This window comes from Lottia gigantea, assembly GCF_000327385.1.
Source record: "Lottia gigantea unplaced genomic scaffold LOTGIsca_33, whole genome shotgun sequence".
Classification (NCBI taxonomy): domain Eukaryota; kingdom Metazoa; phylum Mollusca; class Gastropoda; family Lottiidae; genus Lottia; species Lottia gigantea.
In genome coordinates, this window is record NW_008709110.1 from 583,604 (window position 1) to 597,064 (window position 13,461).

General features: G+C 34.5%; 2 protein-coding genes across 2 annotated transcripts; one reads left to right on the top strand and one right to left on the bottom strand.

Moving 5' to 3' along the window:
- Positions 1-359: 359 nt before the first annotated feature.
- Positions 360-2,105, bottom strand: LOTGIDRAFT_232893 (hypothetical protein). Its single transcript, XM_009058191.1, has 2 exons — positions 1,934-2,105; positions 360-1,106 (listed from the first exon to the last, which is right to left on the bottom strand). Exons 1-2 carry the CDS (start codon positions 2,070-2,072, stop codon positions 448-450), a joined length of 798 nt encoding a protein of 265 aa, XP_009056439.1. The 5' UTR covers positions 2,073-2,105; the 3' UTR covers positions 360-447.
- A 1,267-nt stretch (positions 2,106-3,372) lies between these two features.
- LOTGIDRAFT_162229 (hypothetical protein) lies at positions 3,373-6,738 on the top strand (the record flags this gene model as incomplete). Its single annotated transcript, XM_009058192.1, has 3 exons — positions 3,373-3,712; positions 4,265-5,154; positions 6,178-6,738. 3 exons carry the CDS (start codon positions 3,373-3,375, stop codon positions 6,736-6,738), a joined length of 1,791 nt encoding a protein of 596 aa, XP_009056440.1.
- Positions 6,739-13,461: the final 6,723 nt, after the last annotated feature.

Below are 13,461 nucleotides of genomic sequence, written 5' to 3' on the forward strand. Positions count from 1 at the left end.
TGAATATTTTTTTGTGCATCAATGTTTCTGCATTAAAAATCAGCAAATATATGACATGTATATATACGCCTACCTCATGCTTCATAGAAGCCTACTAACCGGTTTCTATCCAGTCGCATTTCACAGTCAAGAGCATCATTTGCCTACAGCACAGGTTTTTGTCAATTCTGACAACATAAACTGTCATTGTGCAAAGCACTATATCTGCTACACAAGACACAATATTTAGCACATTAAGATTTGTCAATTGGGGTATTATTTTGTATGGCTAGAATATCAATTTGGTGTTGAATCTCATAAATTCTGCCTAGTTGAGGGGTCCGTGGGACATAGGGTTATATGATATAAAACAATGGAATATTTATTAGTGAATTTTATTCTCAACTTATTACATGTCATTAGTGTGTCCCTTATATATTATCTACATAGTCGCCATTCTTCTTTATTTTAATGGTTAGGAGCGAAATTAGCTTGGTTTACTTGGTTATTATTGGCATAATAACCTCTAAATCCAGAATCGCCCGTGAAATAACCACCATCATAACCAAGGTTGTAACCAGGATGTCCTACATCATAACTAGGGTGTTGGTTGTAGTTGGGATGTTCTTGTAAGCTGTACTGATTGTATTGGTTGTAATTAACGTTATTGATTTGTGGTTGAAACACAAAACGTCTAACTAAATAGTTGTATGGTTTGGTATTGCATCGGACTTCGATTTGTGGTCGGCCTTGGTGACATTTTTGGCAGACGGTGACGGTGTAACTTTTTCTTCTCTGAAAGTGACCCTGCATACCATTATTTACGGAAGCGACCTTTACCAATGGGATAGCATAGAAATATTGCAGAGCCTTCTGGTAATTGCCTTGTTTGTAATAGTTGTGGACGATGTGATTCTTTTCAATCTGAACTTTTCCTGGGTGAAATGATTGAATGAAGTTGACGTTAGGACGACCATAACCGTTATTATCATGGAAACCATGTCCAACACGATCTGTATTTAGATAGTTACCAACATAATTATTTCCCCCATAACCACCAAAGCCGCCAAATCCACCGAAACCACCAGCTGAGCGTCTCTTGCGAGCAGCGCCATCGGGACCAGCAACTGCAATATAAATGATGGAATAAATATCGATCAGAAATATGTTGTATGGGTTCAGGCCAAGGAGTATAGATTTACACATACTTTAGATTCTATTTTTTTCTTACTCCAAACAACGAGGATGATGAGTTCGTATAAAGTTGATACATATTATTTCCTCGAGCGTATTGTTTTATTTTATGCTTGCTTGTATTCTGATATCATTAATTGTCTCGCATCAAAACAAACCAAAAATATCCATAACCCAGTTGGCCTTTAGTTTATCAAGAAGTCTGATGCTCCTGATGGTAGCCTATCGTCGATGATTTCGTTTTGATAATGGTATAAAAGGTTTTCGAATAGTAGACACACGCCAGTTCTTTTAAGCAACCACAAATAAAATACAATTGTTTGTTTAATTTTCACACTTTAAGTTTAATTCAAGTTCAAAGTTCTGTTTTAGTACATGTCTTACAGCTGACCTAGACTTGTCTGTAGAAGAACAAAACCTGTCACAAAGAGATTAGTCAAAGTGATTTTTTCATGTTTTTGTTTTCTTTCACTTACTCCAGTACTGAATATTGAAACGACTGCACCATTATTTTTGGTGACAATACAATGTAAATATCCAATAATTCCTCATGTGTTTTGACAAGAACTTAAAGTGCATAACAATTTATATATACTTTAAACTTAGCAGATGCAGGATTATTAATGCTTCTCCATTGGTTGCTGAAATAGATTGCTCTTAAACGGTTAAGCAAGCTATTAGTTTTACCTTCAAATAATAATGTAGTAAATAAAGTAGTGAATCAAATATGAATTATTAAAAGAAGATTATATCAACATACCGTAAAGTGATCTGAAGTCATCATTTTCTAGAAACTGACATATTTCACTGAAAGCATTTTTTACGAAGTCGCTGGTGAAATCTTCAGCTAGGACCAGACCTAACGATAGGAGAACGACAACTGGTAAAAAACACCTCATCTTTGTTCAGTTCAGATTCGATCACCGTTCAGAATAAAGCGAAGTGATGCCAAGTGACCGTCCATACCAGTATTTATAATGTGTAAAAGTTGATCATTAGAATTGAAGTAGTGACATGATGTCAATAATCGGTAACATAACGTTACATGGCAACTTGTTGATTCTCTCTCTAAAGACTATTTAGTCAAGACTATAAGGATCTAAGAAGAGGGAGCAAAACAAGGGAATAATTACACTTAGTAAATGTCGTTTCGATCAAGGGTTCCAATGGAATTTGTATCAGGAGACTCGGTTGTCCGGACATTTGCGCTTCTGATATGCCATTTCATTTGGCATGGTAATCGCGTCTATGAATTATTGAAAGTGTTGAAGATAGAGGGTAATTTATGTAAGATGATCTACATTAGGTCAATTTGAGTAAGGTGTATTAGGGGTTAATACGACTAATCAAACGATCGTTGAAGAGCAGAAGAGAGAATGGTCAATATTGACCTCAGGTCACTTAGTTTTAATGACCATTGTTTTAAATCTGACTCTGAATCATCAGTTATTTCCTTAGTACAAAAGGGAAAGACTGCAAAGATATCTTACGGTATTGAAACCACTCATAAGTAGGTCCAAAGGTTTGATTCCACAAATGAAATGTTGTGGATCGGTTTCCTCTGACAATAATAGAAGCATCTGATTGACTATAGGTGCATTACAGAGGAACGCAAGGGCCATGCAATTTTGCAATATATGAGTATGGTGGCTTTCTCCATTGCCAAAGCAGAATTTTCTTTGTATCTTTGTTTTAATATACCTTTTTAGTTGGATGGTTATCTTTTTTCATGGGTGACAATACAGTAACTTATTGAATTACCAATGATCTCCCAACTTCTCTCTATCCAATTACTTGAAATCTTATTGGACTTTTGATGCATCCCATTTTAATTGTTTTTATCTTGGTATTATTTTATTTAATGTTTTAAGCGCGACATCTTTGATTGGTGTAAAACAAATACTAGATTATTTACCAAGAGGTAATGGAGGTAAAATCTACGTTAATTAAATAAAATTCAAACAAAGTCTACAGAACTTGACACTATTCAACAATGTTTCAAGTATCTCCAGATTAACCCCTCGCTTACCGCTAACGAGAAATTTATTTTGGTCTTCAAGTGTCCAACTTCAGTCCTCGCCCATATCATGGCACGCAGTTCACCGTCAAGAAAGACAATTTCAAGTAGATATTGGTGTGTGAAGGACCTCATCTACATTCGCTAAAGTCAGATAGTTTGCATGATTTGATTGTTGTATAATGGTGTTTAATATGAAACTATTGTCGAACCATTGTTCCTCTGGAGGTGGCAGAATGAAGGATCATACAGCTGCAGGATTACTATGCTTACTGCTTTATTGTGGTTTGTGTTTCTCTCAAGACCCTACAAATGGACCGACAGCACTACCACGACCTACAGGTACAGCCAATCCAGCTTCTGGTAATCAAGCGGAATCAAGGACCATCAACAAAACACCACTTTTGGTTCTAAATAATTACAGACCTAGAGTTACATCTGATATATTGAGATTCTTAGCTGATGTACAAACCAGAACCTTAGAGAATGCTATAGTTATACAATCTGAACTCAATGCATTAGGTAAGTTATAATATTCTATAAGAGATGAAGGAATACTGTGAACAATACTTAGTAGTTGTAATAATTGACAAAATCCAAAAAACCCAAGTCCAATTTCAGAGAAGTCAAACTTTTTGTGTATCAAATTATTTGAATCGTGTTATACCTACACCAACATGGCACTTTTTTCATAAATAAATTGTTTAAAAAGTAAATTTTTTAATTTTCTGGAAAGCTTTCTAGAATCTTACTTGACAATTGATTGTAATGAATACTGTTAAATTCTGCTGATCTCGGTGAACAGAACCATAAAATGTTCTTTCAAAATTAGATTATTTAAGTTCAATCTCATAAGCTCTGAAATGCAATACCACCAAATTCTATTTTGGCATTTTTTGGCATTAGAGTTTAATCTTGGACCTGTTGAGATCAAACGTCAAGGATTTTAAGGCAATTTGATTTAGCCTTAATTGACCTTAGAAGTTTGGTTTCAAGATCAGTTGATCCCCTTAAATTCATAGTTTATAAAAATACAAAAAAACATAATTTTTGAAAGTGATTATGGTTTTTCAGCTTTCAATAGACTTCCTCTGGTACCTCAACCAAGATATTCAGACCAGCTAGGATCTAGATCAAAGAGAGATGTTTCAAGTGCTACTGATACAACTTCCAATACATTGCCGGGCCAAATTCCACCTATTCCAGGGATCAATCCTCGGTTTACTGCCTTCGGTCCAAAATCACCAGATGACCCATCTTTAAAAGGCCTGATTCCTCTTCAATCTCTTCCACCAGGAAGCAGACCAGAATTGCCACCAACTGCACGAACACCTCCATTTACACCGGGTCAACCTCCCAGGGGTCAACCTCTTCAAGTTCCACCGTACCAGCTTGAGAGAGGACCACTTGGACAACCAGCAAGCGGCCAACGTCCTAAAATTCAACTAGGCCAGCCACCGAGAGGAGAACCTCCCCAATTTCAACCAGGACAGCCACCAAGAGGACAACCTTCTCAATTTCAACCAAGCCAGTCACCGAGAGGTCAACCTCCCCAATTTCAACCAGGCCAACCACCGAGAAGTCAACCTCCCCAATTTCAACCAGGCCAACCACCTAGAGGACAACCTCCCCAATTTCAACCAGGACAGCCGCCGAGGGGACAACCTCCCCAATTTCAACCAGGACAGTCGCCGAGAGGACAACCTTCCCAATTTCAACCAGGCCAACCGCCGAGAGGACAACCTCCCCAATTTCAACCAGGACAGTCGCCAAGAGGACAACCTCCCCAATTTCAGCCAGGCCAGCCACCGAGAAGACAACCTTCTCGAATTCAAGGTCAACAACCACCTTCAACTAATTTCGGGAGAAGAAACCCATCGAGGGGTAATCGTGTTATACCTACACCAACATGGCGCTTACCAGTGTATAATTATCCCAATAGACAAACTCCTTTCATTAGAAATGTAACAGGGTCTTATCCAGGGCCTACTTACATCCCACAGCCTATTAATTGGTTACAAGAATATCCGACTAGACAAAGACCACCACAGGGGTATCCTATTGGACAAAGACCACCACAAGGATATCCAAGTGGACAAAGACCAACACAAGAATTTCAGACTGGACAAAGACCAACAGAGGGATTTCCAACTGGACAAAGGCCACCACAGGGATTTCCAACTGGACAAAGGCCACCACAAGGATTCTCGAATGGACAAAGACCACCACAAGGATACCCGACTGGACAAAGACCACCACAAGGATATCCTACTGGACAAGGGCCATCACAAGGATTCCCGACTGGACAAAGGCCACCACAAGGATATCCGACTGGTCAAGGACCACAACAGGGATTTCCAACTGGACAAAGGCCACCACAGAGATTTCCGACTGCTCAAAGACCACCACAGGGATATCCGACCGGACAAATGCCACCACAAGGATATCCTAGTGGACAAAGCCAACCACAAGGATTCCCGACTGGACAAAGACCACAACAAGGATATCCTAGTGGACAAAGGCCACAACAGGGATATCCTAGTGGACAAAGGCGACCACAAGGATATCCTAGTGGACAAAGGCAACCACAAGGTTTCCCGACCGGACAAAGGCCACCACAGGGATTTCCGACTGGTCATAGACCACCACAGGGATTTCCAACTGGACAAAGGCCACCACAGGGACTTCCGACTGAACAAAGGCCACCACAGGGATTTCCAACTGGACAAGGGTCATCACAGGGATATCCTAGTGGACAAAGGCCACCACAAGGATATCCAACTGGTCAAAGACCACCACAGGGATTTCCAACTGGACAAAGGCCACCACAGGGATATCCGACTGGTCAAAGACCACCACAAGGATTTCCAACTGGTCAAAGACCACCACAGGGATATACAAATGGACAAGGACCATCACAGGGATTTCCAACTGGACAAGATCCGTCCCTTTCTAATGTAGATAATGATCCTTTTGATATGATTCAGACAGTTGGTACACGTCAGTCTGGTAACCTTGCTGGAGGTCAAACTGGAAGCAATCCAGTTCCTATAGCAACAGTAGCAGGTGAAGACGAAGAAGATGTCCCAATCAACCGTGTTTTATCAAATTTATCAAACTATTACCGAAATGGTTTGAATCTTACACCAACCCCAAGAAGAGAACCAAGCTATGCCAGATCCTTATCTGTACTGAGATCATTCGTAAAAGGAGAAACCTATATGGATAGTGGATATATAGTAGAAAATTTCTATACGTACGGGGATTACGAGTTGGCGAAAGAACACTTCAGATCTTTGCCAAATGTTAATGTAACTCAGCTGAGAACGAACAGATATACTGGCTTCCTTGGTACAATTCAAGATTATCGTGTGACTTTATGTAGAGAGTGTGGTATAGGTGGGAATTATCCACTTATTGAAATTGTAAAATTAAACGAAGTCTATCCTGGTGCTATTAAAAGACTGTTATATGTACCAGGGTATTACCCAGATGCTAATCGACCATTCACTAAAATTCCAGACTCTCCTACTACATTGCCATTATAAATTATCATTGAAATAAAGGTTTTGTGGTTAATATTTAATTTTTATAATTAATTATAAGGGTAATGTCCTTTTACAATCACACATCATGAGGAAAGAAAAACTTCTTACAAATATTTTTGAAATGTTTTATTGCTTAATTTAAGAACTATAGAACTATTTTTCTTATACAAACATGTTCTGGGAGTAATCCAAGGGAATCACATGCCAAAATTAGCATGTTGGCTAGAGTATCATGATAATTTAAAATACATGTAATCTGGAAACATCAAACTACTTATTCAACCTTCTGTAATATTCACAGTGGCGGCTCTGAAAGTTTTTTTTTTAAGAAACATGCATTATTTAATGATCAAAATGTAATAATATTTTGAAGATTACCCTTTAGAATAATTTTTCAAATTTTCTATTCTGTTTCTAAAATAGAGGCTATTTTGGGGCTATTCTCGAGCTATTTTCTATTAGTGCTAAACTCAGATCCTGCACCTTCATGAGGATTTAAACCTTTTCCTTAATTTTCCTGGGAACATCACCATCTGACCCCCTTTCTATCCTTTAAAATGGATTCCAAAAAGATTTCGCAGTGGTCCCCTAATTCCAAAGTTCTGCAGCCGCCACTGACCATGAAAATCAGAAAATATCAGATAATAGGAGATTGTTCAAGATAATTTATTTGCATAACTACCAGTGGTAATGATTCACAGACTGACCTCTATCCACAAGTATCTGAAGTTTCCCATATGTAATGTGTAGCTGCTAAATAGGCCTAGTATTAATAGTAGTTTTTTTATTAGTGTTACTAGACTAATTGAATGACTATGCATTATATTTGGGAAACTTCAGATAACTGTGTTCTATCAGAGCAAATATTGAAATATCAAATACTGTGTTAATGTCATTTATCATCCATTGCAGCAAAATAAATAAAACATTATCCTTTTGTTTTAAATGATGGATTTACATCATATGACATGAACAATAAAAATAACAGAAATGATTGGATAAAAGAGGGGATTCTTTCCCTGTCAAATGATAAAGAAATTAAATGATTATATGGACAATTATACATATGCAAAAGTTAGACTTTATTCTGTTTGATCCTATTTCATTAAAATATATCAAAGATTTTTGATATATTATCTAAATTTAAAGTCTTAATCCAGCAAACCAATTTTATCATTGAAAACTATAGGAATCCCCATTATGTTACCATAGTGCCTATGAACCCTTTCATTACACATTCAATACAATAGAATAAAGATGGAAATGAAAGAGGTATGGTGCTATGTATAGTACAGGTTTGTTGATACAATAACCAAACATATCCCCACCTGTATGTATAAGCTTTCTTCTATTTCTACTATATCAATACAAAACCTCATTTATTCCCATCTTAATAAGTTAATTTTGCTTTAATGAACCTAATTGGTTGAAAACAATATACACTCAACCAATTAAACTTAATGATGAGAATATTAGCTTGCTGGATCAAGACTTCAAGTCTGATATATGGAAGTACTGTAACTTAAAATTAGCAGAATATCTGTTGGAAGCACTATGAAATCATTTATTACATCATTTATTATTTGTGAGGAATATTTTGGGACATAAACTTGTGGATTTCTTTTTTTCCAAAGTATTTTTAGCCCGTTCATTAAAACTCCTTTGATTTGACTCCTAATAGCAGTAGGATTCTTAATTTACCAAACTAATTCAGAGATTAACCCAATTATTTATTATCAGAACCTTTATTTGTTATATCTTTTTAATCAGTTAATTAAAGTCCTGTATTTTTCATATATTTCATATGTCGTAAATTCATAGATCAGTTTATTGATGAAATTCACAACCAATAATAATAACAGTATCTTATACATTTTTATCTTAAAAAGGCACTTACAGCATTTTAATAATCATATTTTTCATGATTTCTTTTCTCGAAAAAACAAATATTGATATTATGTATATAAAAACAAAATAAACTATGAATGAAGTATAAAGAAATTAACAATAAAAATAACTTTAACAAACTTACACACTAACAATTCTCTGTCAGTCTTAACATATAACATTCATTACATACAAACCATTCATTCATCTTATATTATACTTACATTCATTTTACAATCTGTCAGGTGCTTTAAATGCTGTCTTAAATATTTGTTTAATCAACCAAAAGAGCTTGATTTCGGCCTGCCTCATCACTTACCAGAAATAACATTTAATGTTTGGTTGTTCAGCAATTTCATTTAACAGTACATGGAGTTAAGGCTTCAAAGCTCTTATTATCATCATGGAAAATAAAGGAGTATTTAATATATCAACTGGTTAAACAAATCTTCAGACAACTATACCCCTTCAATATAAAATAGAGATGATAATTGACTGTAAAAACATTCTGCTCTTACAATGATACCTTCCATGGTGGGTGATTGCTATTTTATGATTTTATTCAGATTGAGTGCCAAGAAAATGAAAATGAACTTTAAAAAGGTGGGAAGCAAATTATTTATTAAAAGTTTATTCAGTGATTCAATTCAATGCAAATAAATAGGAAAACAAAGGTTTGTAAATATTCTAAAAGACTTGAGGAAAAAATAATATGACATATTTTCAGATTTATCTTTTAACTGCAACACACAATTTATCTGATAGATTTAATCTAATTTTATTCCAATCTGACTAAACAATCAGTGTTCATAGTTCAATACACTGGAGTTTTACATCCTGCTGAATCTTTCTAGTCAACTAAATGTGTTAAAACTTAAAACATATTTTCACAGTAAATGTCAAGAGTGTGCTTCACTGTTCTGTTTGACTATATAATTAAAATAACTGCATATGGAAGTTTCTTTATATATACAGTCAAGAGTAAGATATGAACATTAAAAGAAAGACAATTGGACGGCTTGACCAAAGAATAATATCACAGCTTCACGTGTTACTGAACCAATATTTACACATTTGTCTGTTAGCAGAATATTAACAGAATAACACTAACACTGGTGGTAATTGTGTTTATAACACTGTAACACATTACTTATGTTTACTGTACATGTTGGCATATTCTTGCAAACAGTGAACGGAAATGAGACATACTTTTCTAATATCTCGTTTATCAGTACTATTAACCTCCAATTAAATGGATTGTAAAGAAGTTTTCTTAACTTTTTCTTTGTATTGGAGACATTGATATCATCAATTTGCACCATTCCAATTTTCTGTCAGACATCTGTGGCCCTTTCATTATATCACAATCACAAGCCACTGATAGCTGTGGTAGTGTCTGATTGAAAATTGGAACAGTGAAAATCATCAGCATCCCCTTTACACATAAAATATTTAATAAACCTATTTACAACTCCTTAAACTGTGGGTAAACAAAATTCAGAAACTACTATGACAAAGAAACGTGTCTAATTCTCTATAGAAGTCTTTATACACACAATGACTAGATAATGATAAGGCCCTGAATTATAATGGACTGGAATGTCTTTACATCATTTGAATGTAAGCATGGAATTTACAGATCATTTGATCTAGCTGGTCTAAACCTGAGGCGAGTGTCTGTCTGAAAATAAATAAATGTATGTTATTAATTACTAAATTTCAAATCAAACAATTAATATATGTTTTCTTCATATTTCATTTGATAATGTTTTTATTTTAAAAGCCATTGGCTCCAGTATAAGTTAACCAAACATCATATTAATAATACTGTAAACCAAATACTACCTTTTGGCAGGAATACTGAAAAATGCAATTAAAGCTTGAGACAATATTGGCTTTGGTGACTGAAAGAGAGGAAAAATAAAACTATGAAAGTATTAGGTAAGATAGCTTGCCAGGCAAGGTAATATATGCCCACTACCAGCTGTCAGAAATGATAATGAAGTCTTTAGTGGCTTAATTACAAATTTTCAAATAATCTTAAAAACAGTTCATCAAAATTATACCCAAGGGAAGTAACTTTGAAGCTGTTCATCCGATTATTAACAATTTCGAACTTGATGAAGATTTCATTAACATATACATTCATACGAATTTTCAACAAGATCGAATGAAAACTGCAATCTCTTTCGTGCCTACAAGCCAAATTTGACACATTTTTACTAGATGAAGGGCAGTAACTCCAAAATTGATAAACTGATTGTTACCAAATTCGAACATGCCCGAGATCTCATGAATATATACATGCATACCAAGATCTTATAAAAACTGTAGTCTCTATTGTGCCTACAAGAAATGTGAACAGACTGTCAATATACAATCTAATGACTGACCATTGAAAGAAAAAAACAAGGGAGAAATTATTCTCTTTATGCCTGTGGCTGTCTTTCCAGTGTTGCCTTTTGCACCCTAATAACTATCCTTGCCCATGTCTTGCTATGAATATATATTCCTCCTGAAAACAACTTTCGAACTGTGTAAATGAATACCCTAATACTGGGTTGAAACATTGTCTTTTTGTTGGCAGCAAGTTGGATTTTTGCTTGCCCTACCATAAGATGGTGTGGGCTTGAATCCTCCTCAAGATAGGACAAATTCTGATATCTGTGTCAGTGCTACCAAAAGTAGCCTTTCACCCCCTTATATCTATATATTTGAATGTCACATCAATATACTTAGGGAATAAATAGATAACTTACATCTGCCTGCATTTTTGAGAAAAATGAATTTAAGCTATGAGTAAATGATTCAAAATGAAGTCGTTGGGAAGATATATTGGTTGGTGATATAGATAAACATCTGTAATGTTCAAAACAAATAATTTAGATTCTATGTACAATAATATAGTATGAAATATCAAAAATCAGTTAGGCCTCCCATACCACATATATATGAAATTTGTCTTTTCATTTACCTCCCATGTAGATTCATTGCTGTTGATTTTCATTATATCTGTCAGTTATCAGTACAAATAACTGATTTTCATCTTTTATCAATTATTGGTAAGGATTTGTGTGATAATAGGACACAATCAAAAAAGAAACAGTTATCTTATTTAAATATAGAAGGACTCTACATGCAAAACATGTTTTAAAACAATACAGAAACTAAATTAACTTACAAAGCAAATTGATGGCGTAATTCTGTTATAACTGGTATTATTAATTGTAATATTGAGGTAGAATTTTCTAGATTAGGTAAATTATCACTGAAATTAAATATTTTATTATAATCACAACACATCAGTTCTCAAATAATCTTCAAGGTAAATCAATATATAATAATAAATAACTTGAATTCAAATATATAAATGGTAAATATCTTATAAACAACAGCTCTGTTAAATATTTTTTAGGAAAATAATCCTCACAATGTTGTTTTAGTTTTCGCAGACAAAAAATGATTCTGACTCACCTACAATCATGTATAGCTGACCATATAACTTGAAATCTATCTTGTACACTGTTTAATAAATCATCTTCACTTTCTTCAGACTGAAAATATTCAATACATACATTTATATAGATTTCAAACAATCACAATGTATAAAAGGAAGAACGAAATAATTGGGTTAATTCACTATCTCAAATAGCCCAAAATACCAAATATGCTACATAGGCAAAACTTGTATATACTTCAAAGGCACTATGTGTTAGGTGTGATTAGTATTGAAAAACTTCACTATTCTTATATTTAAAATGGTTTATAATTCGACTGGAATTGAAACAAAAACTGTATGAATTTATTTATGATTTAAACAGACTGATAACCTGATTTTACCAGCCACCAAGAGGTTGTTTGTCAAATTCACTGTTTACAACATTCAAATCTAGTTAATTTCTGCTAACCTGTGATGGTCGGGACTGAACATGAGATTCTGCTTCATCTTTAACTGGTGATAAAAATGTGACAGTTTTAGGTTGACATTTTAACAATAACTTATTGAGATTAGTTTTACTTTCTTCTAAAACTCCATTATATCTAGAAAATAACATCATTTCTCCTTCTTTATTTTACTTTTATAAATCTTAATCAACAATCAAACACAAACTACCACTTTCAAGAACAAAGTACAAGTTTACTTCCATTTTCATTATGAACAAAAACTTCTTAATGATATGCAGACATGCAAATGGGCAGAGGTGCACAAGAAGCCAATGTATAGTCTTTAACAATGAGGTGTGTAACTCTAACGACTTAATTCACACCTTGTTTAAGAAACATTTAATCAAATTGCGATATCGATGGAAAATGAAGGAATGGCCTATGTGCTGTCACTAAACAGCGAGAAATGGGCTTAAAACCGGCCTTTTTCAGAGAAGTGGTAAGGTTAACTTTATCTGAGTATCATAGCTTATTAAATTCTGGAGTAAATAATGTATAATATAATTAGGTTTGTGTTAGTAGGATTGGAGAAGAAGGCTTGTCAAGGTGGAGATGATGTGTGAATAAAGTGCTATAAGTCTACTGATTACAGACCTTTCTCTCCTTTCACAAACAGTAATAAACTCAATAACATTCTGTATTAATATCTTTATAACTTCTAAATCACTCACTGAAACATAGATTATAATATCCTTACATCTACATCTAATCATAGATGATAAAGACAGAGAATGCTAAAAACAGTGATTAGAAAATTATACTGAAACCAGCTCACAGAAAATTTAGCAAATTCAAAAGTGGACAAGCATGCGACAAACTGATTAGCTCTGATTTTTGTCATTCTATGAGACTGTTTAGAGATTAGGGTGATTGAAGAGTAACCAGTTACTA